The 27,906-nt window shown below is 42.0% G+C and overlaps 2 protein-coding genes across 4 annotated transcripts in view; both read right to left on the reverse strand.

The window, feature by feature from the left end:
* The window catches only part of SERGEF (secretion regulating guanine nucleotide exchange factor), a 259,257-nt gene extending 257,701 nt beyond the window's left edge, over positions 1-1,556 (reverse strand). For all 3 annotated transcript variants that reach the window (XM_024210433.2, XM_024210432.2, XM_029913589.1), the window contains exon 1: positions 1,500-1,556. In XM_024210433.2, the coding sequence (XP_024066201.1) occupies positions 1,500-1,529 (30 nt within the window). In that variant the 5' untranslated portion in view covers positions 1,530-1,556. The remainder of the gene's footprint in view (positions 1-1,499) is intronic.
* Positions 1,557-6,606: 5,050 nt separating this feature from the next.
* TPH1 (tryptophan hydroxylase 1) lies at positions 6,607-27,602 on the reverse strand. The gene is made up of 11 exons (XM_024210434.1): positions 27,513-27,602; positions 19,817-19,954; positions 17,740-17,923; positions 15,814-15,914; positions 15,142-15,209; positions 13,373-13,569; positions 11,662-11,797; positions 10,923-11,049; positions 9,599-9,694; positions 8,662-8,795; positions 6,607-6,781 (listed from the first exon to the last, which is right to left on the reverse strand). The coding sequence occupies exons 1-11, from the start codon at positions 27,600-27,602 to the stop codon at positions 6,607-6,609; spliced, it is 1,446 nt and encodes a 481-aa protein (XP_024066202.1).
* Positions 27,603-27,906: the final 304 nt, after the last annotated feature.

Here is a 27,906-nt window from a genome sequence, read left to right on the forward strand (position 1 = left end):
CTTTAATACAACCGTTCCATGGCCTTTTGCTATTTATTTTTTAGCACTTTTATTCAGTGTGGCATGTTTGTATAAGGGAAGGCTTTGCTACACTCAAACATACAAATAGCAATGCCCATAATGTGTGCACTAGAATTGCATCAGGAGTAGCAAAGGCGAACCCACAGAGTTCAACAATGCAACGCATAGGCATAGCCACACTGATCTTTAATACAGGCAACCTGAGGAGACCACTGGACCCAGCATACAATGTTCCCACTTGTTATAAATCTAGGGCTCGACCCTGCAATTGTGCACATGGGTGAACTGCTGTCCTTGCAAGGAGCCCTACCATAGGGGCTGGAACTAGGGGTGCTCCAGCACCCGCTGCCTTGAAGTAGTAACAACAACCCAAATACATGGTTTCTGCCTTCAGCACCCCTACTATAAAATAGTTCCAGCCCCAGTGATTTCATTGGGCCGGTAGCCTGCCCATGCACAGGGAGTGGCAGGCTGCATTCACGCTATGCCCTGTAATCTTCTTGGTCAGTCCCTCTATATTAAACACAACGGTGGCTGCAATCTGCTCAGTCTACTTTATGCAAGATAGTCGCAGCTCAAAGGAGTCCTGGAAAGTTAGCAGTTTCCCCCACCCCTCGGCTTTGCAGCCAGGACTGTTACAAGACTCCAGCAACGTCTCAGACCTGCCACAGCTCAGAACTCGCCACGGAGAGAATTCCCGGGCAGGGTGACCAGATGTCCTGATTTTATAGGGACAGTCCCAATTTGGGGGTCTTTTTCTTATATAGGCTCCTATTACCCCCCACCCCCGTCCCGATTTTTCACACTTGCTGTCTGGTCACCCTATACCCGGGCATGGGCTTGTCTGTAGATTTTCTGTGAGAAATTTGACAAATAAAAGGGCAGAAGGGGGTGAAACCCATTTACACCGTTCTGTAGTGACACCCAGGCGCTGCAGCTGCCCCGCTATTGCGAAGCGCAGCATTCGGGACACTCCGGCAGAGCTCTCGGCGCTCTGCCCAGCCCCGGGGGCGCGGCTAGCCCCCTTTCAGCCACAGCCCCCGTCCCAGAACTAATGATGCAGGGTCCCACGCCGGCCTGTGAGGGCCACGTCTGGGGCTTTATGAGGGGGACCCATTATCCCACCGGCAAAAGGCTCCGAAATCACGCTCAAGGTGCATCTGCACGCGACACCCCACACAGCCCCTGCAGGCACAGAGAGCTACAGTCCGGCTCCCACTGGTGCGGGCGGAGGGCGGGGGGGGGGGGCTTTGCTCTTGCAGAGGGGCCCTAATTTGGTTTTAGGGAAGAGGGAATTGGGGGGGGGGGGGGGGGGGGGGGGGGAGAGAATGGGAAAAAAATACCTTCCCAGCCTCCTGCTTCTTCCCCCTTTTCCCTGCACAGGACGCAAACCCGCCCCCCTCCTCGCCCACGTGCCCCCGGCGGCAGCAGCCTCCCCTCCACGGCTCAGGGCGCCTGCCCCGGAGGCACCAACCTACCCAAGCAAACAGCGTCCGCGCCGCCTCCATGGGCCCAACCCGGCGGCCTCGCGCAGCCCAGCCCCTTCCCGCCTGAAGCCCCGCCTGCGCCGGGGCAGCGCTCGGGCGGCGGGCGGAGAGGACAGGGCGGGGACCCTGTGACGGGAGGCGGTGCAGGGGAGCTTGGCTGGGCTGCGGGTAACTGGGCGCTCGCTACTCCCAGGGCCACGCGTGCTGCCCGCGCCGTGTAATTTCCGGAGCCAGCCTTCTCCGGACAGGCCCGTGCTCTCCCCGGGGGCTTTCCCCCTCACATACACACAGATCCGTCACGCTGCAGCTACTAGCGACAAGGAGCCGCTTCACTACCCAGCTCCCAGTCCTGCCCTGAGGCCTCTCTCGCCTGGGCACTGCGGGAAGCAGGAGAGTACCTGCTCTGTTAGTCTTTAAGGTGCCACCAGACTCCTTGTTGTTTAGGTGCTCCTGTCATTCAAGACTAACATCAGGTATATGCCCAGGCCCTCTGAATGCAGGAGACACAGACAACCTTCCGTCTGGCCTTTCCTACCTTTCAACTGCTTGGCTTCAATCTTCATAACGTTCTTCAAACATGAGGGGGTTTTAGATCATATAAATGTGATTTACGAAAAAACATTAAAGACGGTTATGATGGTTTATTTAGCTAGAGCTAGCCCTCGCATTGTATTTCATGTTGTGGATTTTGTAAGAAAGGATAGTAGCTGGTAGTTAACACTTGCCCACAATTTTGTATTAGCCATTTTGATAATTACACTTGCAAACTGCCAAATGGATAATACGTAGTTAGATTGTAAGCTCTTTGGGGCAGGGGCTGCCCTTTTGTTATGTGTGTGTACAGGGCCTAACACAAGCTACCATCCAAGTAAATCATCATTGTCACCCACGTATTAATATCATATTGACAGATTATATGCTTTAGTCTCTGGTATTTTATGTGAACTGTTGTTGTGGTATAGTCCAAATTAAAAACAATCCAGAATTATGCTAAACCTTTTGTTATTATTTAAATATTCTTGACTATAACATCCCAGTATGGTGTCAATTGTTTAATCCCATATTCACCTTAATCTGTTGTATTGTCTCAGACTTCAGTTTATATTCAGAAGACCAAATTCCTGCTCACATCTGGATTTATGCCCCCAAATAAACACAAGCTTATTATGCTCCTGTGGCTATTTTGAACTATATTTTGGCTGCCCTGCACAGAAATCCATGCAGATTAGACCTGCCAGAGGCAAACAGAGGGTCTGTCATGTCTCTCAAGGCCGGGGGGCTGCACTAAAACACAGAATATGTTCACCAACTATTAAACCGCTTCCCGGCATAATGTGCAGAGAGTCAGCCTGCTGGTTTTAGGGAAGCCAAGACAAAGATGCATCCTAAGGTAGCCCTCTTGTGTGTATGTGCCCATAATAATAGTGGTAATAATGTGTTTGTGATAACAATAACAAACTCTATATTAATAAGCAGGAATGTAGGTAACTACCACATTTGTGACCTTAGAAATCCTTGGCTTCAGAATTTGAAATGGTGACTAAACTAGGCGATTCCCATTTACTATGAAGCATGTGCATTCACAGAGGGGAGAAATTCACCCCAGTGAAGGTCGGGCAGAACTAGGCCTAGGTGCAATTTAAATTGCAATTATGACATCAGTACAGAGTTTAAGTGAGTTTTATGCAATGCATAGGCCTTGTGCAATCCCACTGCCTACGGGTGAATTGTATCCAATATGAGTGTATTGAGTGTTTATTATATCCATTTCTGCTTTCAAAATATTGACAGAAGTCAGATGCTGATAAAACAAGCATGTACAGCATATTCATTCAAGAGTTACCAATTGCTGCAGATTATTTTGCAGTACTGCTCCCATTGAAGCCAGTGGCAAAACTGCTATTAACTTCAAAGGGACCTGGATCTGGACCATACCGAAAGCATGTTTCTTGCTTAGTTATTTGCTATTTTATTTACCCATTTGTAGCAGCATCAGGCAGTGACATTTCTTGGATTCATGGGCACCAAGACTAAAAGACAATATGAAGTATCTCAGGAACAGCATGTTAGCACCAATCTATCAAGTTAAAAGAGAAGAGCACTCTAGTGTAGTCATTTACACCTGTGTAAAATGCTGCCAGACTGGTTTGGTAGGGTTTTTTTACATTCATTTTTCCCAGGTGTAAATAGCTACACAAATTATAAAGCTTTTGAGAATCAGGTGCCTTTGTGTGTAAGGGGTCTGATTTTGCTAGTGGCAAACCCTGCATTAGTATTATTATTTGTACTCCAATGGCACACACAAGGTGCTGTCCACACACACAGTTCCTCCCTCAAAAAGTTTACAGCCTAGGGACCCAATCGCCTCATAGATGGAGCCCTGCGTTAGTGCAGAGACACACTGAAGGTAGTGGGTATACCTGCAGGGACCATCTTGCAGAATCAGGGCCTAAGAAACCCATTCTACACTCCAGGTCTCAGTAATGTCAATGGGAGTATGAGCCTGCAAAACACAAGGGGAGGCAATTCCCTCCACAAATAAATACATACAAATCCCTGTGATGTCAGTAGGAGTCATACATGTGTTATCTGCAGGCAAGACTGCATCCAGAATAACAGAATTGTTCCATTAAAGAGGTAAATTCATAAATCACAAGTAGTCATGTTTATTGCTTGGCTGTAGAGTTAGGGATTTTTGTTTTTACATTGGTTTTCATGCTAACAATTCAGTAATTTTTATCATTTAAAGCATCCACAATATTTAAAAATACTTAAATTATTTATATTACTAATTTACATAGCCAGCAGTTTTGGACATGGTAAAACCAAATATAAATGTGGTTATACCCTGAAAAGACATCACTTTAAATATGTTAACTTAGCATTTTGTTTCCTATATTTGCATCATGTAATATAGATAGAATTCCCCCGTCACAGAATAACACTAGAATTATTAAATCTAGGTACTAGCAGAAATTTAATAGGTCCAATGTTTCCTATTGAAATTTGTATGTAATACAGATTTAAGATTTGAAGTAATACTCATTACATCTTCTGATTATAATTTGAAAATATAAAAATCCAATACTTTTAGCAAAAAATATCTCAACACTAACCATTACTACATAAGCAGACAAAACAGATCCACACTTATCACTTGTTTAAACTGAATAGATTCTTCTCTAAAAACATGAGGTTCCAAAAGATTATTTTAAAGTGTAATTTAAGAAGTCAAGTTAATTTTTATCAAAAATATGGTCTGACTGTCCTAAATGTAAAAGAAAAAAACATTATAAAAGTAATTTTGTGCTAGTAAAAAGAGTACCAACAACAAAAAAAGTCATCCAGATTTGATTTTAAAAGGAAAAAAATATTTAATATTAGGTCTCTCTCTTAATATAGCATATTTTAAGCTGTTCATTATGTATGTGGCCGGTATGGTCTATTAGGGTGAAATTCACCATTGTGCAGAGGACCAGCATGAACATTTGCAATATTTAAGTATCAATTACACCCTGTTTTTAGGAATTCAAGGATGAAATCCTAGCTATATTCAAATCAATGGGAGTTTTGCCATTGACTTCAATACGGCCATGATTTTATCCCATTATTCCAGTGAATATACAGATATTTACAGCTACATTCCCCTATCACCTGGAGTAGTGAAGGTTCAATTCTTAGCATGCTAAAAAGTCTGCCCTGCCTTTCACAGATTTCCTACTAAAATTGATAATATCCTTTTAATTTATTTATTTCATCTACAGATTTTAATTTCTAAGAGTGAGCAGCTTCTAAGAGTGAGCAGAAACTACCCCATGGTGGCTAAGTGCAAATGTCCACGATGCTTGAACACTCACAAAACTGGAGAGTTCACTACTGCTTCATGTTGCCAGTTCCACATGACTGCTTCCCACATCAGCAGAATGCTATTTGGAGGATAACAGATTTCTTTTTCATTACAGGATCTTTAAAGACACCTATGAGCTACAAAGACTTAGGGCCTCATCCTGCCAAAAATATATCCCTCAATTCCCATTGGCCTCAATGGGAGTTCAGGGTGCTCAGTGCCCCTCAGGATCAGGCCCTACAGAAGAGAATTGGGATGTATCGCCATGCATCTTGAAAGGTCAATGATGAGAATGAGTAATCAAAGGGACTTTTATTTTCCATATAAACTGATACTAGACAGTGGCTATTTAAGAACTGGGCTTCATCACCTTTGTAAGACTATTGTGGATACTGAAATACCATTTCAAAATGCTGTTAGACACAGGTCTACATTCTCCCCAGCTGAAGTAGAGAGGCATAAACTGCAGCTCCCTGCACCACCAAGGCTTGCCATGATCTTGGTGGGATTCATTCCCCAGGCAGAGGGCAGGTGGTGGTACCAGTACTGCCCTCCCTCAAATGCTACTCCAGGGACAGCAGGTAAAATCATGGCCCCATTAAAGTCAATGGCAAAATTCCCATTGACTTCAGTGGAGTCAGGATTTCATTCAGCAGCTTTATGTTCCAAAAGCGGCTGCCACCCAGTGGGGATCTTCAGAATCAGCACATCTCCAATCACATCATTTCCCAGATCAGTACTGTTCCCCTTCTAGGGGGAAGGCCTGTACCACTGCAACTTTCTCCTGGTGAACTTTGAGGTACTGGAGGCCCTGGGCCAGGGTTGGTCATAAACCAACCTCTTATTAGTGGAGGTTAGGAGGAAAACTTTCCCTGAGGGTAGATTATCCCATAGGGTTTCCTGCACCTTTTTCTGAAGTAGCTGGCCCTTGCCACTGGCACAGACAGTATATTGGACTAGACAGGCCTCTGTTCTGATTCAATATGGTGATTTCTGTATTCGTACACCAGCTTCTCAAGGATGAATGCAGCCCATTTCTTTCCTGATTGGTTTATGGAGTGGGGAAGATCGGAGGGGTCACATAAACATTTTGTAAGGGCAAAGGGTGTTAAGTAGAGAAACATGCAAGTTAAAGTAACTATCCCCACTAGGCATTCGTTTTTCTGTTATTAGAGAGGAGGTTTCTATGTATAAAACAGGACAAAAAAAACAGAGCTGCTGAGTGCAAAGTGCTGATGATTATTGGCCGAGTTAGATGCCCAGTTGCTTGCCCATCTTGTTGAGGGCATCGCTGACAATGTCCAATTCATGACGCAGCTCATTCACCACACTAGCGATGCTCTTGGTGTCTTTCAGGATCTGTATGCTTTGCGTATATGGGTTGTACTTTACTCCAAACGGGCGCTTGATTGTTTTTGCAAACTCTCTGTTCAAACAAAAAAGAGAGGCAGTGTTTCAAATTAAATCAACAAAAAGCCAAATGTGTCCCTGAGCCAGTCATCACTCTTTAAGGGAGCTTGACATGAATTCCACAAGGAAGTCAGCATCAGTAATTCATTAGCTAAACCACTTTTTCTTCTTCATAATTCCTAGCTTATATGTAATGTTTTTTATCAGTAGATTTAAAAGCACTTTACAAAGGAAGTCAGCATTCTTATCCCCAGTTTACAGATGGGGAAACTGAGGCACACAGCAGAGAAGTGACTTGTTCACAGTCATCCAGAAGATCAATGGCAGAGCCAAGATTTGAACTCAAGTCTCCAGAGTCCCAATCCAGCACCCTAGCTAATGGACAACACCTTTGCATAGGCTTTGGTAAAGTGGACCAAATTGCCTAAGCACTTGCTAAAAATAGATCTTCAATAACTCATTTACTTTGTCTCTGCTATATGCCACAAGAGAAAGTTATGGGCTGCTTTCTGCACTGATATTACTGTTTACTACATTGGTTCAGAGTAATTCCACCAGTGTAAGTGAGATCAGAATCACATCCTTTGACATCAACTGATTTACACTAGTGTAACTGAAAGCAGCATTTCACCTGCTGTTTAGAGCAGATATTTCTTTCATCATGAGCCAAGAGTTTAAACCATTAATGTGTTTCTTTTATAGGATCCTCCTTCTCACATTGACAAGTCACCTCACCCTCATTGTCTGGGGCAAGAGCAGCCAAAGTTAAAAACCTGCAGCAGATGCAGCTGATTGGAATGGGTCAGTGCATACATCTGCCTTTGACTCTCAGCTCACATAGACATACCTGCACTAGCTCTGCTCAAACTAGCAACTATAAACAGCAGTGGATCTGCGGCAGCACAGGCAGCTACTCGGGCTAGCCGCCCTGAGTACAGTCCCACCCTGCTCCCAGGTACATGCTCAGGCAGCTAGCCCAAGCCACCCCCCATGCCATCACAGATGCACTGCTATTTTTAGGCACTAGCTCAAGCAGAGCTAGCGTGGGTACATGTACACAAACTGGGACTCAGACTTCCCAGCTCATACCTAGAGGTATACAGTCTGAGCATGTTACACCTGTGCTCCGCACTATATTAATTACCCCATCTGTTTCTATGTCTAGTTCAAGCTGTTGTTTTTAATCTGTTAACGCCTATGTGGTTTGGGACTTAGCTCCTTTAGAAACCATTTCTTTTCTCATGTCCCACTGTGCAAAATTCTCCTTTGTGCACAGAGCCAACAGAAGCCTTATGCACATCTTATGCCCCCCTCAAAATGGAACTCAAGGAGTGCTTTGGCCTTGTCTGTCCCTCTACACAGGGGAGAATTCCAACCCATTGTGAGAGCTGAAATCAGCAGAGATGCTTTTCCTGGCAGGGCCAGGATGGTGCGCCCATTCTCAATGGAGGCTCCCTGACAGTGAAACTTAGTCCATCAGACCTCAGGTCAGTTTGCCTTCATAGCATGGTGCAAAACTCATCTTTATGGCCCTACCTTTGCCAGATGGCTCTAAACCAAAGCTCTGTCTTTTATTTTTCTCTTTCTCAGATTTCTTTCCCATTAGATGGATAGGTAACAGGGACGGGGTTAACATTGCTGCCCTTTGTGGGCATTTATAGACTGATGTTTTCTGTTATGTGTGATGTGCTCAGATACCACATCAATTGACATAATAAAATAACAATAAAATAATAATAATACAGGGGAGAGAGAGGAAATACTGAACAGCAGCTTTCCAACCAAGTGGGAGCTAAAAATAGAGCATGATAATAAAAATTAAAGGAAATTTTTGCTGGCACACACACATCAGAATAAACCTGGCTTAGGTAATAACTGAGATTAAACAGACTGTACCTCATCTTTTCCTTTGCTTCTTCAAAACTTTCAGAAACGAAGTAGACTTCCTGGAAAGTTGTGATGATGCATTCTTGCTTGCAGGTCACCTTAGGATCAAAGGACTTGACTTTGGCATTGCCAGAGAGAGCATGCTGGATAATAGACAAAGCAATGAAGCAAAGATATTAACATTAGCACATGTCAGAGTAGTATCAGCACCACAAGAGCACACAGGAAAAAACAGAGGATAGAAACAGTATGTTGAAGCGGACGAAATGATGCCATATATGAAATCTCTGTAGCACATCATCTTTTAAGAGTTGTGTCTGCAGATTGGTACCAGCTAACCCTTAGGAAACTGGCTATCCTTAAAGGGCCAAATTCTGCCCCCCTTACTTACAGTGAGCAGTATCTTGTAATGTGAGCAAGTCAACATACTTGAACTCTGAAGCCAATATGATTGCACATGTAGCAGGAGGCTACTCAATGAGAACAATAGTATCAGAATCTGGTCTGACAAGCAGAGCCTTATGCTAAAAACACATCTATTTAGGGCTTGATTCTAAGAAATGCAGGGCACCGCCAACTCCATCTAAAACCACTTGGGAGCAACAGAGCTCAGCACACACCAAAAGACATAATTTCCAATTATTAGTTCTATTTTTTTTCGCTTAACCAGAATCATCCCTAGAGGTCTCTGGGAGCCAGATTTTTAAAGGTATTTAGATGCCAAACTCCCACTGAAATCAATACCTTTAAATATCTTTAAAAATCTAGCTCTAGGAGCTTCCAGAATAAATGCTACCCAAAGATATGCTGCTTCAGTTCACAGTTTCTAAATGGGCCATTGGCCATAGCTACTCAGTCCACCCAATATTTTGAACAAACTACCACAAAAATCAGGTGAGAACAAAGAAAGAGGGCAAATAAAGGGAGGATGTTTTCCTCTTCTTACCTTGAGCTCACTGATGGAAGAAAGTAAACCAGCCCCATAGACTCGTAGCTGTCCCTCTTGCTTACATAAACCAAACTCCACAGTGAAGAAGTAGCACTGATACAGAAGAAAAACAAAAAAGAATTAAAATGGAGTTGGGGGAAACTGTCTTCAACACAAATGCAACTAATGGTGCAGCAGATTTTGTAAGTCAAGCAAACTAGACCAAGGGTTATCAAGCTGGGTGTAACAACCCCCTAATAGGGTCTTGAGCAAATGTCAGAGGGTTACAATTACCCTGCTTTTCCCATTTTGCCAAGTGGAAGGGGGCCCAGAATGAGAAAGGTTAGGAACCACTGAGCTGGACAGTTCTGACAAGTAAGTTTACTGCTACTATTCCACACCCTAGGCTCACCTTTATCACAGAGACTTTTGATCTCAACAGAAGCACTGAGTTCTAGTCCTGCCACACAAATGCACTGAACCATCCAGTTGAAAGGCAGCTTAACAGAAGCACTGGAAGTGATTGAATTTTTTTAAAACTGATAAATAATGAGATCAGCCACAGGGTCATGAACAAGAGTCAAGCTCCCTTCTGTTTTCTCTTTAGTTCTGTTGTCTGAAGGAATTTATGATGTTTATTTCAGTTTGCTGGCCTTGGAGATTTGTGTAGGTATATTTGGGGGAGGGGAGAGTTCAGAAGTGCTTAGCAGTATTGGTTTGATTCTGCTCCCATAGAAGGCAATGGGAGCAAAGATAGGACAACGCTGAGTGCTTTTGAAAATCCCTCCCATTGTTTCTGTTTATTATAATTCTTTTTTTCCCCCCTCTTAAAATTTATTTCTTTCAAAACATCCAGAAGACTTTGGACATGGGACACCCACAATATATATATATATATTTAATTTGTTGAGGGAAAAACCCTCTCACTACTAAATTGTAAAAATACACAATCAATTGCATCCTATGACAACTATATTTCCTTTGGGTTAATTCTAAAGGATAAAGAAACAGTTTATTGTGGGAATTCATCCCAGAGATAAAAGGGCTTGGATTTAGAAGAAACAGACCATTGGTTCTCAATCTGGAAGTTATGATACCCAGAGACTCTTATTTTATGGCTAGATGGAGAATATCATTCACCTCCTATCACTTCTGTTCTATCATGGAGTTACGGAACAGAAAAAGTTTAGAACCAGTGAAACAGACAGTATAGTGAATGATTTGCTTCTGCTGATACTGAATGATAAATCTCCCAATTACTTCAATGGGAGCGGGATCAGCCCTGTAAAATGCTGAGAGCAATGCAAATGGGATTATCACCGCCACAGATTGAGACACTCACTGTTGCCAGTTTTTGAACAGCCTCATCTGATGCCCCAAGCGATGCCAGGCCAATTTCCTGGGAGAACTGAGCAAAACTGGGTTCAGCCAAGAGTGGGACATGACCCAGGAGTTCATGACAGGTATCGCTGAAAAAGAAACAAAGCAGAAGCCGTGAGATGATGCTCTTTCTTGCTGAGGGTGTGAAAAAGCAGTACCAGCCAACGAATACAATTGTCTCAGAAGAAAACTCTTTGTAACACTGAAAAATGATTTAATATCAAAACAACAGAAAAAACATTTCTCTTATTAGAGTGCATCATATTAACTCTACAGAAAATACTTAGACCCAAATTTTCAAATCTGGATGCCCAAAGTTAAGCTCCTAAACCCATACTTAGGAGCCTAGGGTGAGATTTTCAAAATTGCTTAGTGTTGGCCTAACTCTGCTTCCATTTAAGTCAGTGAGAGTTTTCTCATTGAGCAAGAGGAGCAGTGTTAGGCCAACACTGGGCACTTTTGAAAATCCCATCCCTAAGAAAGAGTTGCCTGATTTTCAGAAGTGCTGTGCATCCAAAAATCTCAATGAAGTCAGTGAGAGATGCAGGCACTCAGTATCTTTGAAAATCAGGCCATTCTTACCCAGATGCCTGAATATGGATGTAGAAGCCTAACTTCAGGCACCCAGGTTTCAAAACTTTGTCTATAAACTACAGTTTTGTGCACATATTTGACTTCTCCCCAGAAATAAAATAACTTACGGCTCTGGGGTGTAGAGGGGGTCCGAGCTGTGCCTAACATACTGAGTGCAGTGAAAAACTCGGAATGCTAAGCCTGCCAAGAAATCTCTGGGTGACAAATATCCGGCAACTGGACGGATGGTGAAACCTGTGCGCTCTGAAAAGCAATAGATAAATCATAGGTCAATGTGATGTAGAATTTTATAATGTTCAAAGCTGTGTTTCTCCTCTTACTTCTAGATTAAATACCACAGCATGGCTTTGCTCAAGGACAAGGAGGAAAACTAGAGATGAGCTATGATCAAAATTCCCACATTTGAAAATTACCAAGATATTGCCAACATACTTCTGAATTTGTGTGTTTTCTACTGTTTTTTCCCCTAGACCCTAGCACAATGCCTAACCTTCTCATTCACAAACTCCAGCAGTCACTTTAGTGCTGGCCTTGCCCACAGATTTCACAATTATATAAAACTATAATACAACATATATAAAAATGGGGGGGAGAGGGAAAGATATAATAAAGGACCATAAGGGAGAGGGGTGAAAGTGTCAAAAGGGTTGCTGTTTGCCTTTATGGTTTACTCGCATATTATTCATGATTTGGTTAGCAATGCCTTGCAGTCCATGTCAGTATAGCATGTTGTCTCATCGTGTAATGATTCCTTTCTCTTTCTCCTTTGATTCATTGTATTGTGTTCAGAATTACAGAGCACTCACTTTCATAGATTCAAACCTTTTAAGGCCAGGAAGGACCATTATGATCATCTAATCTGAGCTCCTGGACAACACAGACCATAGAATTTCTCCAAAGGATTCCTGCATCAAGTCCGTAACTTCTGACTGAGCTAGAGATATCCAGTCTCAATTTAAGAACTTCATGTGATGGGAAACCCACCACCTCTCCCTTTTGGAGAAAGGATCTCTTCTTAGAGAGAGATTTATTTTAAAACTGGACTCTGTGCTTTTCAAATGTACAGCATGCAGGTCATATACACCATGTGATCCTCTTCCACTGACAGCAGTGGCTGTATACAGTCCTTTTATTTTTAAAGTATTATGTGGCACAGAAACAAGATAATACTTATGGTATTGTTTTAGTCACCAAAAAGTACATACTGGGCATAAGAAGTTCCTTAAAATGCATGCAATAGAAAAATGTAATATTAATATCTCTATAATGCTACATGATTTTTGTCTGCCTTCCCACAATGTACATGTGCACCCCTGCACCATATTGATTGGATTATAGTACTTGCTGAAGTCACCATCTAGTAGCTAAATACTGCTTATAATTTGTAGTGCCAATATGAAGAGAGAGAGAGAGAGCATGCCACCCTCTAGTGGCTGTGATTTACAGAGGAAAGAGGTTTCAGAGTAGCAGCCGTGTTAGTCTGTATCCGCAAAAAGAACAGGAGTACTTGTGGCACCTTAGAGACTAACAAATTTATTAGAGCATAAGCTTTCGTGGGCTACAACCCACTTCTTCGGATGCATATAGAGTGAAACATATATTGAGGAGATATATATACACACATACAGAGAGCATGAACAGGTGGGAGTTGTCTTACCAACTCTGAGAGGCCAATTAAGTAAGAGGAAAAAAGAGGAAAGAGGGGCAGGTTTTTAGAGGTTTATAGATGCCTAAAGATGCAGATAGACATCAAGGGGGATTTTCCAAATCACCTAGGTATTTAACTCCCATTGGTATAGCAGAGAATTAGCACATTACCTTTCAGGAAGCGCGATACATCTTCCAGCTGGGGGATATTGTCTTCTCGGTACCCACAGTATTTGGTGAGTAAAGGTAAGTTTTTAAGGTACTCTCTGCAGGCATGAGTTGGGTAGAGCTTGTTGAGCTCTCTGAATACAGTGCCCCAGGTCTTAATCTCCTCCTCAGTGAATTCAATCTTGGGGATTGGGTCACCGCTATAATGAAAGGAGAAAGAAAGGATGTCATGGCTCAGAATGGATAGCTCTAGAAATGGATGACGCATTTACCTAGTACTGTTATTATTTAACATTTATGTTGCTGTACAATCCAGTCAGGATCAGGGCTCCGTTGCATTAGATAATTTACAAATACACAGGAAGATGTGGTCTCTGCTCTGAAGAGCTTACACTCTACGGGTTTGATCCAACTCCCACTGTAATCAATCAATGGGAATCTTTCCACTGACATCAGTGGAATTGGCTCAGGGACTCAGGCCCCAACCTTGCAAAGAGTTCCATATGTGTTTAACATTGGGAATAAAAAGTTCAAGCCTTGCATAAGTCTTTTCAGGATCAGGACCTAAGAATGTTAATTTTTTCCTCAACCTGTGTATAACTAGTCTGCATTACCTTATCAATTTCTTTAAAGGAAAGGAAAGATAATGAGCTCAGTTAACAGCATGATAAATCTAGGCATCTAAATGTTCATTTGCCATGTGAAAATCATGCTTCTCTAGAAAAACCATGAGTATCTGTCAAAATGTATTAAACCTAGCCTATCACCTCACATTAGCCTTCTGGATCTTGAGGACTTGAGTCAAAACCCATTGAAGGTAATCAGAATGCTGTGTCATGATTCTACCAGTAGTGATTTCAGGGCCTGACAAACAAACATGATAGAAATTAACCTCCCAAAGATAACTGTATCAACATAATAATACTGCAGACTATTGGATTTATGCTGTGTTTGCTGATTCCATTAGTGTATGCTGCTGTGATTACAGGTTTATAACATTTCTGTGTCATTCCCAGTGGAGAGGGTTGACATCTAAACCCAGGTAGGGAACAACAACATGAAAAGTATGCTCAGAGCCAAATTATAGCACTTAAGTCATGATTGTATCTGACTCAAGGAGAGCCCACTGTGGGGTCCTAAATACCACAAGGCCCTTTTCAGTTTCATTTCACTGTGCACTTCTAAACCACTGTAGCTAATGCCCTATTATGAACCAGAAACTGCACTATTTTGAACCAGAAACTAGAATAATGATTATTTTCTTGCTTCATTTATAGTTATCAGTCAGCAGGCTAGATTCTGACCTCAATGTCTTTGCACCACTCCAGTGGCACAAAGGTGATAGAGATCTGCCCTAATAGGGTAATCATGAAGCTGGTATAGCCAGCCGTACAACATGTGTTCCCCACTCTCTCAGTTACAGGGTGTGTTCCTACGCAAGGTGGAGGAGTGACCACGAGTAAGAGAGGGTTGAGCCAGAAAGCACTGCAGTCCAGTTTTTCCCAGCTGATGTAGCCATCACACTGGGACCACTCTACCTGGCATAATTAGCTAGCAACCTTTACATTATAGTTTGATCCTCAGACCAATCAGAGATCCTGGGAGTAGTAAGGTGGCTTCGATCAACCTTTCTATTCCTCCCACCCTGGTTCCTATACCAAACACAGCTCAGCTAGGCCTGGCGATCTGGCCTGGTGAATGTGAACTACACTTATTTTATCCATCTCATTATTCCAAAGCAAGAGACTTGTTTTGCAAGGAGTCATACTTACTGTTTGTAGTTCATAGCTAAGTCTGCAAAATACTTTCGCCTCTTACGATAGACATTGTCTTTGAAACCCTATGTGTGGAGAAAAAGTAATACACATTTCCATCTCTGTAATAAATGAGCTTATTAACAAAGAAAACACTATTGTAAAAGCATGTCTTGGGAAAATAAATGGTCAAAATAGGAGCCTGTTAGTTGTTGTTAGTCTATGAAATAAATAAATGCCCCAATTTAAAATGGAGATCAGCAACTTCAGGCACATAACTCTTGATGTAAGTATATTCTGTAGATAAGGATTCCTTTTTCAAAGCTTTACTTACACTAAATTGGTTATTTAATTGATTGCTCTGAATATTAGAAATTATAGTCAGTTCAATTTGTTTTCTTTATTTGTGGGGGTGAGGGAAACTACTGTGTCATTACTTTAGGGGAAAAATAAATCTATTTAAAAACAGCATTCCTTTTGTCTGTGAGTATTCTGGACCTAACCCTGCAGTTGCTACACAGGCAAGACTCCCTTTAAAGCTTGCAGAACTGAGGTCAATGAGAGCAATGCCTGAGTAAGGACACCAGGAATAAGTCCCAGAGTTACACTGTCAAAACCACAAAGCTACTCTTATAGGACAAAAATCGATCTGTCTTCACTCATTGTTACAATAGCAGGGAAGCTACTTACTGGATGGTCGGCATCCAATTCAGACCCATACATCAGAACACGGTTCGCACATTTATCCAAATCTGAGATCTTCTTAGGAAACCAGGGTATATTCTCCATGTCTAAGGAATGCATAAAATCCACAATGTTATTAATAAAATCCAGTGGGTTAAAAGAGGAAATGCCTGTTTCAAGTTTAGCTATGGCAGCTACAAGTGAAACCAAGAGGCAATGAAGAGGATGAGGGAGTCCTTTGCCTATCTGGCACCAGCACAACATCTAACACTTCCTCCTGTGTCATTAAAACACTCTGCTTAAAGAACATTAAGTCATAAAAAATAGGGGGAGGAAATGGTTAACTAAGGGCCTGGAGCTTAAATGGTTTTTCTGTAGCGGTTATTATTTGTATTATACTAGCATCCTCCAGGCTCCTGCTGAGATCAGAGTCTGATTGTGTTATGTGCTGTATGAACACATAGTAAGAGACAGTCCCTGCCCTACAGAGTTTTAGAAGAGACAGACAAAGGGTGGAAAGGGAAACAGAGGCAGTGAAGTGGAAGTGATTTGCGCAAGCTCACACAGCCGGGTGTGAATAGAACCCAGGCCTCCCATGTCACAGTGTAGAACTCTGACCACTGAACCACACTGCCTCCCTAATAAGGAGAAACAAGTGCTCTTGTCAATGTGAACAGCTTTTCTGACTGAGTCTGGGGTTCTCAGCTACAGTAGCCCTGCAGCCTTAAAGGGACATGTCATTTTTTATTACAGACTCGGCTTTGCTTAGCCCAAGAGAGCCTTTGTTCCCCTGTCAGCTGGGCTATGTTCAACCCCTGCCCCTATACAAATCCAGAGTAAATGGGTGTTGTCCAGGGAAGCTACAAGCCTTATTCTCCATTGTACCTTGTGTAGTAATTTACAACTGAGCAAAGACTATGGGTCTGATACACCAGTTGCCCTGAACTTCACTCAATCATTTCAACCAGTGCAACGTGAATACAAAATAGGTGAAAAGCACCATCAAATCAGAATGGCAGCATTTTACACCCAACTATGCAGAGCGGTAGAGAATCAGGCCCTATGTGAGGGAGTTACACAGGACCTCCTTGCTGTGGCCATCACTCCACTTCCTGGGTCAGAACAGTCTGTACAAACCCAAACGTGGAGGGCTGTCACGACCACTGCATCTTTGTAGTCCTGGTCCCACCGGCCACCCTCCTGAATCCTCACACACACCCTCAGTCAAAGTGCTGGCCTATGGAGAGCTCAGCAGCGGCAGGGTTGCAGGTCACCCAATCTGCAGCTTCCCAAACCCTATGTAAGGAAACTGCAGCAGTTCTGCTACAATGAGGACACTCTGTAACCTGCACTCTGGGGTGGATATCACCTCCCCTGAATGTTGGAACCAGAAAATAGAAATACTCTTTCATTGATATTTTAAAGCATTTTTCCTGGTTTATATGAGACCAGCACTAATCCAGGCTCACCATCCTGATGTGGGAAAGGAAGTCAGAAGGAAACAAGAGGAGCATCCTCTGGAGCAAGAAGGGGTTCATAAGGTGGGTATCTCTGCCTGGGAGGAAGAGCACCAGAGAGAATCTCTACACAGGGGACAGAACATGGAACCATCTCCACTGGGGAAGCACAAGATGGATCTCTACGGAGTGTGAAGTGTAGGAAGGGATAACTTGCACTGGCTGAAGTGATGGACCATATCCTGAGCTGATGTGAATAACATAGCCCCATTGATTTCAATGAAGGTATGCCAACTCACCATCTGAGCATCTCATCTTATAGCATTCAATGGAACATCCTTTTTTTTACCCCATTTCTTTGTTCTACTAGTTCCCAAATACCTGACATAAAAGGATTGAAAACTAACTCATTAGAAAGTAGCACAATATCCTCTTCCCTTTGTGCAGTTTTGCTAGAACATCCCTCCCTACTTACCATCCTCCTGCACAGTGACATTATCTGTGGGGTTCACGGATACAATATTGACGTGGGATTTCAGTAGGTGGAAGATCTCATTCAGTTGTTCCATGTTACTATCGCAGTCCACAAAGATCTCAAACTCTGAATTTCTTCGCCTTGACTTTCGCGACTCGATGTGCATCAGATTTACATGTTTCTCCTATTTATAAGAAAAAGTGTTTTAAGCCAGGTTGATTAGATAACCTGCACTGCTTGCCAAGCCAATATTTTACTGCTTAACATTATCTCTGTGAAGTCTCTTTAGGTAAACAGACCTATTAATAGCAGCTTGCTTATTAAAAAAAAGATAAGGAATGGTTGTTTAAAAAAAAATTCCCATATAATAGAAAATGAAAGAGGTGCTTTTATTTCCTCAATTTTAATTTAGAAGTATGGTAGAAATGTCTTCCTCTTCTTGCATTAATCCCATCAAATGGGGTCCTCTCTCACTCTATCACCCCACATGTTAAAATGTCTTCCTTCCTTTTCCTTCTTTCCAACCAACCACTCCTTCTTCAGTCAGCCTCTCTGCCTTTTTCCTTCAGCCTTGATCTGTTGGATTCTCTTCCCCATGTAGTTGTCAGGACTTTGCTTAACATGACCAAACTGTCTGAGCCTGCACGCCCTCATTTTTTCATTTATGGGTGTTACTTCGAGCATGTCTCTAACATACACATTCCTCACATGGTCTTTCTTGCTTACACCACTCATCCATCTCCACATTCCCATTTCTGTGGAACAGATCATTTGCTCATGTTTCTTCTTTGGCGCCCAGTGCCATACATTAAAACTGGATGGACCACTGTTTTTATATACTTCCCCTTTTAATCTTATTAGTATCGTCCTGTCACATACTACACCACTTATCTCTCTCCATTTGAGGTAAGCGTTTATTATCCTAGCTCTAATTTTGTCCGCCATTTCCCCATTTTCCTGGATTCTGGATCCCAAATACTTGAAATTTTGTGTTTTCCGTATTGTCTGCCCATCTAGTTTCAATGATAATTCTTCAGTGTTCACATTATTGAAATTCCATACCATATACTCTGTTTTTCCTCTGGTTATTTTGAGCCCATGTAAGTAAAAAATATTTTATTTAAAAATTTTAAGCACAGAGAGGCATAATAAAGTGGACCAAATCCCATAGTCCTTATTCTAGCAAACCTACCACTGGCTAATGAAAGTGTAAAATCTGCAGGTTAATTAGCTAGCATAGTTGATTAGCAGTTGAGTCACTATAAATCACTGTCTGCCAATCAAGTCAATAAATGTTTGTTACGCTTAAAAATAAAAAGAGATGTTAAAATGGTAATTTTCCAATAGTATCTTTAACTTCTGTTATATCTGAAAGAATATTCCTTAACAATATGTTTCATAAAATGAATGAATAGGGCTCTCTTAGTAGTAATATTATGCAAGGACACATTGGAGTGCAGTATTAACCCACTTACTCCCCAATGGCTCAGTGTGCTGTATAGACAGTATGCTCAAAGCCTGGGGTATCTCATCTTGTCAATGGTAATGCAACTTCTTCCATTGATAAAGGAATGACATTGGTGATCTGGAAAAGAGTTAATCCAGTCTTCCTTCATATGTAAGATAGTTGTCACAAAGAGGAGCATACTCAGGGGAAAACATAGCAAGTAGTACCAATAGGCTGAATCCACAAAGTTCAAAGCTGGACTTCCCAACCTTTGAAACATTGCAAGTGTGGGGTTTTGATTCATCCCATCATAGAAATGGGGAGCTGCAGTATAGTTGAGATCCGGAGTACTCTGATCAGGGGGGTTATTATTTCGGATCCATCCCTTCTAAAAGGCCAAGGGTACTGATCCTTCTCCTATTAAAGGCAAAACTCCTCTGGACTTCAGTGGGAGCAGGAGAAGGGGCCATGTTTTTGAGGGGTATCAACGCAGCCTCTAATTTTGCAGGCACAATTTTGCATTCACAATTAATTATGGATCTTTTCTTACTATGGGAAATAAATTATGCTGGGTGCCAAAATGACTCTTACATTCAGAAAACCTTCTGTAGAAATGTGAGGACTACATACCTGAAAGAGTTTTAGTGCTTTTACAAGTCCTCCAACTTCATTCTTTAAGGAAAAAATGACAGCTGCTCTACCTCTTTCAGCTGAATTGTCTTTGTTCTCTTTATTGTCTTCAATCATTGTGTAATTTGACTTATTTAACTAAAAGAAAATAAGAAAATATAGATTTGTTGAATGAGAAATAGGTTGAAAAGACTCCTGTATAGTTTATATGCTATAGCTCTCAGTGCAATAATATCACATTTTGATGGATCAATTGCAAAAATAAAGTGCCATTCAAATCATTATATACACTAACATGCATACTGATGGGAACATGTACAAGTGTTTACAAAATTGGGGCTTAATATGGGGGGGGCATTTTACATCAATGTGAACCCTTTGGGGAGGTCTTTGGTAGTTCTTCAGCAGGATGCACTGCATATATTTAATAAAAGTATAGTTTATAATTAAATATAAATGATTTGCAGAAATAATAAGCGTTAGCGTGTGTCTTCAATAGAATACTTCTAGGGGTTAAGTACAAACTTGAAAAGCCTCATCCAAAACCCATTGGAGGCAACAAATGGAAGGACTCTCATTGACTTCAATAGGAGCTGCATTAAGTCCTAATACCCTAGCACTGGGAGTTCCTCTCCATTCTGCATCTCTGAGTCAGAATTGCTGTTTGGACATAAGCCACTACTATTATAGAGGAACCAGACAAAAACCTAAAGGAACCAGAAAAATATGTTGAATAAAACTCCTTAACTAGAAACTTAGGTATAATCTGATCAATAAAGCCATATAATTTCTTCTCAGAGTTCTTTGCTATATGCTTTAAAATAACTATCGTAATCATGCTCTAAAAATGCTGCAACATGTAAGTTTCAGAATGATCTCTGCTCAGTTTAGTCTCTGACAAATTTTATGTATAAAGCTTTCAGATATATCAATTGGTATGACATTTTGATCTTCAAATGTCTTTATTCCCCCTCTGCCTTCTTCCCCCATCCCATTTGTAGCTCCCACTTTACCCCATATCCCTTTCTATGATGGTGCATTAAGGAATGTTGTGCATTAAGTGATGGTACATTAAGAATTAAACAGGTTGCTTGAAGTAGCAAAATATTTGACATTTTGCTGAAAACAAGACGAGAATGTTTATTCCAAGATGGATTAAAAAAGATCCAGGAACAGACACCACCCTCTAGACAGAAAACAAGCTCAGATGACCTATAAATAGCATCCCATTATCACTTCTGGCAAAGTAAACTTTTTTATGGATGGATCATCTCTATTTGACATATGTTAGACTTGGCCCAGCTAATTTTGGCACACATTGCTTCAAGTTGACTACCTCATCTGCACACAGATGGCCTTTCCAAATGATAAGATTAGGCAAATTGGAATGAATGACTCTAGTAGAATCAGGCTTTATGCTAGGCCACAAGCAGAAGGGTGGGATTGGATCAGGGCAAAGCCGTTAGGATTTGTTTTTCCCAAAGAGCGAGTACTGAAAAAGAACAGAAGCAGGTACATATATTTAGAGAAGATAGAGTTCTAGGTTACAGAGAAAGTAATGGGTACTCCATCAGAGAAAGCCAAGCTGCATATGAGCAGAAAACAATTAACTGGGTTACTTTTCATAATTATATGCATTAGTTTGGAGCATGCAGGTGTTATCCCCTTTGCTAGGGCCTGATTCAAAGCCCACTGAACTCAATGGGCGTCACTAAAGATTCTTTACTATATGACGAATGTTGATTTTGGATAATGGTGTAGACTTCATCACTCAGGCCTTGTCTACATCTAAAATGTAACTCAATCTAGCTGCATCATTCAGGGCTGTGAAGAATTCCACACCCTGTGCGATATAGTTACGTTGACCTAACCCTCACTATAGACACCACTACGTCAATGGAAGAATTGCTACAGCCTCTTGAGGGTGTGGATTCACTACAGTGATGGAAAAAAACCTTTCATCTCTGTAGTAAGTGTCTACACTACAGCACTACAGCAGTGTAGCTGCAGTTGTGCCGCAGTAGCACTTGTCGTGTAGACATACCCATAGTCTGATTCAACATAACACTCAAGGATGTGTATTCAAGTCACTGGGGCTTAAGCACATGCTTAGGTCCTTTGCTGAAATTGGACCATAGAGTCTAATCCAGAGTCCTCTGAAGGCAATGGCACTCTTTCAATTAACTTCAGTGAGATTTGGATCAGATCCATAAAGGGACCTGTTCAAGTTATGGTGCTTGAGGAGTAGTGTCATATATTGTACAGACAGGAAAATTTAATAACTTTTCACACACATTAACATGGTATTCTCAAACACAGAGGCCCACATTTCCATTTTCAGATCACATCCTTCTCCAGCAATACTGCAGTTGAAGTTATAAGTGAAGGCTACACAGAGTGGGACGTCATTGTCTGAGAGCAAAAGCTCTCAGAGAGCAAAATCATTTTATACAGTGTAATGCACCACCTTATTCTGAAATTTGACATAGTTTCAAATGATATTGTAAGATGTGCAACTGACCACAAACTGTAAATATTACAAATGAACACTAATACTTTCTCTTTTCATATTGACCAAGTTAAAATAATGTCATATTTAGGATCAACTTATGTAGCATACAAAGCACAATATGACTGGGACATAGAAAGCATAGGAAAAGAATGTATTGTACTGTAATGGGTAGTTTCTAAAGAGTGTCTCCATCTTGCAAAACTGGGGGAGAAAAGAAGAGGAGAGAAATTGAAATACTAAAAATTCACAGATCTCTAGAATACAGATTCTTTTATACGCATATGTTTGCATGATGAAAAGGACAGTAGTGACCACTGGTTTCCAATAATAATGTTATACAGAATGAACAAAAAGCGGGATGGCAAAGGAGGTCTGAATAAATGCAGCCACCATTTTGCTGCAACCCCAGGACAGAAATAAAATGGTAGCATAGAAGAGAATAGCTATTCTACACCACATTCCAGTTCTTCCTTGCACCTGCTATTCACCTCTTCCTGGTCAGTCACTTTTTCTTTTCCTCTTAGCATCTGTGCACTCCTTTGGAGGGAATGGGATGTGAGAGAAAGCTAATTTTTTTTTTTTACAGTAACACTTAGGTTAAATATAAAATGTTCAGTTTTCAGAGCAGAAAGTAAAAACCTGTATAACCCTCCAGCCATGTAATTCAATCAGGAATGGCGGGGGGGGGAAAGGACCTCACAATAAATATCCACAAAACCCAAAGAAAGTCCTCCAGTGAAGACTAGATTGGACATTCCTTGTACTTCTACGGTAAAAAACAAAACAAAACAAAAAAGTCAGAACAAATATCTTTAAAAATATAATTTGTCAAGCCTTTTTACACCTCATTAAGAGGCAAAAGAAAGTAGAAACCCCAATTTAAAAAAAATTCATATCCAGGTGGTCACCTTTGTGAATTAAGGGCCCAATCCTGCAAGGTGCTGAGCACCTCCTGTGATATGATGAGCGACCTCAGCTCCCATTAAAGTCAACTCAATGGGAGGCCTGTTGAAGACACTCAGCACCTTGCAAAATTGGATCACAATTCCAGAGAAAACTAGCAGACCACATGTGGCCCGATCCTGTTCTGTTGCCTTTGGCATCAGCAGAGCAGGATGGGGCCTTGTGTTATAAGAATATTCCTGTTAATAAGTACAAACCATAACCAATCTCCTCATGAATTATTGATAAAATATAGTAACATAGTTGCAACAATTAATTTTAATAGTTTATCATTTAAATAGAATACATATTTTAAAAATGTTTCTGTTTTCTCTACCTGCCAATCTCTAAACAGAAAACTACTTCTCTATAATATGAACCAGAAGGTAAGACAAAGGCATTTTGAAAATGTAAATGGTACTTTTTCCCCAATTCATTGTTATTTTCTTTATCTAATAATGTAGCAATAGTGATCTATTAAACAATTAGCCTTTGATAGGACTTAAATCTCAGTGAAAATGCACACTCAACATCCATCCAGCTATCTGAGAATTTTATACTGCTGCCCATCAGAGTAGTATCTGAGTGCCTTCTATGTAAAATAAAAAATAATAGTAAAGTCCCCGCTAGACTTCATTGAATCTCCGGCACTTCTCCCTTTTCAGGTAAAACCCCTTCCTGGGGTAGGGTTTTTGTCTTATTAATTTATTTTTGGGGTGTGAGACTACGGTGTAAATAGGTCTATAATTTAGAAGAATATATTTAACCACCTTTTAAAGCTTTTAACTGTACAGCTAGCTGAAATGATGAGAAAAAAACCCTGTCAAAATAGAATAGTGAATGTAAATTACTGCTGATTTAGTTGCCTATTGCGCCTTAGAATCTGTGTGGCTTTGAGCAGGTTTAAGCTCTCTTTAAACATACATCTTATGGAAAAATAAGATGCATACTTGACTACCATGTAAACTGGGAACATTAGAGGGGGATAATTCTGTCCCCATTTAAGTCGATGAGCCTTTTGCTATTGAGTGCAATATGAGTACATGATCCAGCCCAGTTGTATTTTTCATATCATAATAATATCACTAACAAGTAATATGAAGGGTCTGGCAGCATTTCCATTATAAAGCCATGTTTGGGGGGTCTACAATAATTTAGGCAGACAAATTTACTTGAGAATAAAACTTGATGGGCAATTAATGTTTTAATCCTCCCCTCAAATAGTATTGATTTGCAGGTTACTTCCTCAATTTCCTTTAAATATGTTTGTTATTAAATAGGCATTAAGGAATGTTCTTTTGGGTGACCATTATTGGATGCAACCTGATAGGGAAGGTATTGGACCCTCGCTTAAAATCTTCATGTGACTAAATTCTGGAAAACAAAATATCATCACTGGACAACTTCTGCAATACAATTCATATTCTGTTTACTTTGGCTTCCTGAAATATCTGATGTACATGGTAAAGCTATTGTTTCTGATAGTAATGGAATAAAGTTTTAACCTTATCTGAATACTGAACAGCACTCTGAATACTGGATAATACCCTTAAGGGCAATCAAACGCTGCCCAGATAACTGGCTGTTTCATCGGCTATGCTCTGACATATTAGAATAGATGCACATTGTAAAACAAGTTACTCTTGTTTAGGGTTTTTTCCCCCCTTTCTTCTTCCCCTCCTGGAACAGATAATTCATTCTGTCTCTCTGTCTCTCTCTCTGATAACAATGAACCAAAAGTAATTTCTATGCTACCTGTATTTCATTTGCTCATGTTTCTGAATTTTACTTGCTTAGCTAAATGATTTCCTTTCTATTCAGACACAAGCACAATTTGCAATAACAGGTCCTGTTCCAATCTCAGGTAAAGTACACTAGCATAAATCTGGAGAAACTCCAGTGACATCAGTGAAGTTACTGAGGATTTACACTGGTATATCTGAGATCAGAATCTAGACCAAAAATTCCAGAATTCCAGATTCCTCTTTCTAAAACTGAAAATACCCTGAGAGCAATGGCAGAGCTGCTGGCAAACAAGAATATGGAGTGGGGGGTTACGATGTTTTCAGCAGCCTTAACATCAGAAGAGTAATCCCAGTTTAATCCAGTGGTCCCTAGCCACTTCGTGTAATTCACAGGCCCATAGAGTTTCTCAGTGGGGCTGAAAAGGGCTCAGCGAAATCCATCTTAATCTTGTAGGTGACTGTGCAGATAGCGCGGGACACCGGCACTGCTAAGATTAAATGGGGAGTTATTAAATGCCCCCAGGGTGTTTGTCTTAATCCCATTAGGAAGTAAAACGTCAGCAGGTCATTTATTCCAAACAACTGAAAATCAGGCTTAAGAATTCATTGGCTCCATGTTATACCCATGGGAAGACATCTCTAATCCCTAATGAAATGGCTGTGAAACTGACTAGGGTGCAAACAGGCCTTTTATCTTTATGAACCCCAAGACAAAGTACTACCCTTCCCCTTATGCTTTCCATGCATGAACTCTGAATCTGAGGCTCTTGCAGCCCCAGAGGGGGCCATAGCAGGTGGCAGGGGAACAGGCTCAGGTTAGACTTTATGGCTAGACCGCAGTGGTGCCCCAAAACTTTCCTCTGGTGTAACGGGACAGGTTGAGAACTGCTGCTTTAAACTAATGCATCTTGTCTGGCTTTAGATAGACTTGCCCATCTCATGCCAAATGACAACTAGGTGTGGGATACGGCTGATCCTGTCCCTTGTGTGGTAGAGAAAGGGGCTTGGGGCAGCAAAAAACTTAGAGCCGGCCCTGTGCTGAACTAACATGGAGCCTCTGCCTTTCCTAATCTGCTCCAGATCTCAAGGAAGGGGTGTTCAAACTACTTACATCAAGGGCAGGTTCAGCAGAGGTAAATCTCCTATTACCTCCTAAGCCAGTCCTCCCAGTGCTGGCTCCAATAAGTCCGCAATGCACTCTTAAGACTGACAGCCCAGCTCACCTTTTGCTCATGGTAGTTTCAAACATCAGGAGACATATGTTGTATTTTAGTAGCATGAGAACATAGGTGCTAGAAATAGAGGTGCTAGGGGTGTTTCATCACCCCCTGGCTTGAAGTGGTTTCCATCATACAAAGGGTTTATAGCTTTATTCAATGGCTCTCAGCACCCCCACTATACAAATTGTTCCAGCACCCCTGCATGAGAGTATTTCCAGATCCTTTCTACCTGGCACTGTCCCCTGGTGCACAGTGCTAACACAGGGTAATCTGTCTCTGAGCCTCCGGTTGGGGACTGGGGAGGTGGGTGGAAATGTATTAAATTGCTGGGAGGGAGATATTCCTTAGGAGTCTCTCTGCTGCTGATGATCTCACCCTCTCCCCCCCCCCCAATCCACTCTCCCCCGGAGAGAATTCTTGCCCTTTTCCTAATGGGATAGATTCTGTTCCCCCCGCCCGCCTTGTGACTGTACTGCAAAAAGATAGCTTGATTGCCTAGCTCAGTGGCTCTCAACCTTTCCAGACTACTGTACCCCCTCCAGGAGTCTGATTTGTCTTCTGTATCCCCAAGTTTCACCTCACTTAAATACTACTTGCTTACAAAATCAGACATAAAAATATGACAGTGTCAGAGCACGCTAGTACTGAAAATTGTTTACTTTCTCATTCCTATCATATAATTCTAAAATAAATCAACTGGAATATAAATATTGTACTTACATATCAGTGTATAGTATATAGAGCAGTATGAACAAGCCATTGTCTGTATGAAATTTTAGTTTGTACTGACTTCACTAGTGCTTTTTATGAAGCCTGTTATAAAACTAGGTAAATATCTAGATGAGTTGATATACCCCCTGGAAGACCCCCAGGGGTACCTGTACCCTTGGTTGAGAACCACTGGTCTAGCTGACCTGCATTAGATCGCCTGTCCCTTTGAGAGCTGAGTTTTACAAGTTGCCCAGAAAACAGGAGAGAGAAAATACTGACATTTCCAGCAGGGGCCAAGCAGAAGATCTCACTAGAGGTTACCGAACAACAAACATCTTCCCGAATCCCGATGCAGTTCGGATAATTTGGGGATATTTAATACGCCACGAGAGTCAACTAAGCGGTCGCCAAACGCCACTGGGCTCTGCTCTCCCAACCTGAACCCACCAGCCTGGAGCTGCTGGGTTGGGGAGCGGGGTGTCAGCGCTGATCCCCTTGTGCCGCGCAAACTGCCCACCCGCGGGAGGGTAGGAAAAGCCCTCGCCCCCCACCCAGGCCGCCCGTACCTCGTTATTCAGCTGGTTCTCCTCGAAGCTGGAGTTCATGGAGTCGAAGGACCGTCCCCTGCGGGCTCCCTCCATTCGGCCGGAGAACATGGTGCTGGAGGAGCGACTCCGGGGCTGGCAGCTCGGGATCCTGACTCCGGGTCTGTCAGCAGCGCTCGGCTGCTCCCGGGCTATTTATGGGGGGCGAGTGGAGGGGGGGCAGGAAGAGCCTTTCCTAATCTCCTGCCAAAGCAAATGGAAAAAGGGGTGCGTCACGGCCACTCCAGTCCCGGGCCGGCAGCCGCGGGGCTGGCGGGCGGTGGTGCCTCCCCCCGCCCCAGGGCCCACGGGAGAGGCGCTCCCCGAGGAGTGGATCCGCCCCTGGCGAGGCGTCACTCCCACGCCCCGCGGGGCC

This window comes from Terrapene carolina, unplaced genomic scaffold, assembly GCF_002925995.2.
Source record: "Terrapene carolina triunguis isolate 2854851 unplaced genomic scaffold, T_m_triunguis-2.0 Scaffold715, whole genome shotgun sequence".
Classification (NCBI taxonomy): domain Eukaryota; kingdom Metazoa; phylum Chordata; order Testudines; family Emydidae; genus Terrapene; species Terrapene triunguis.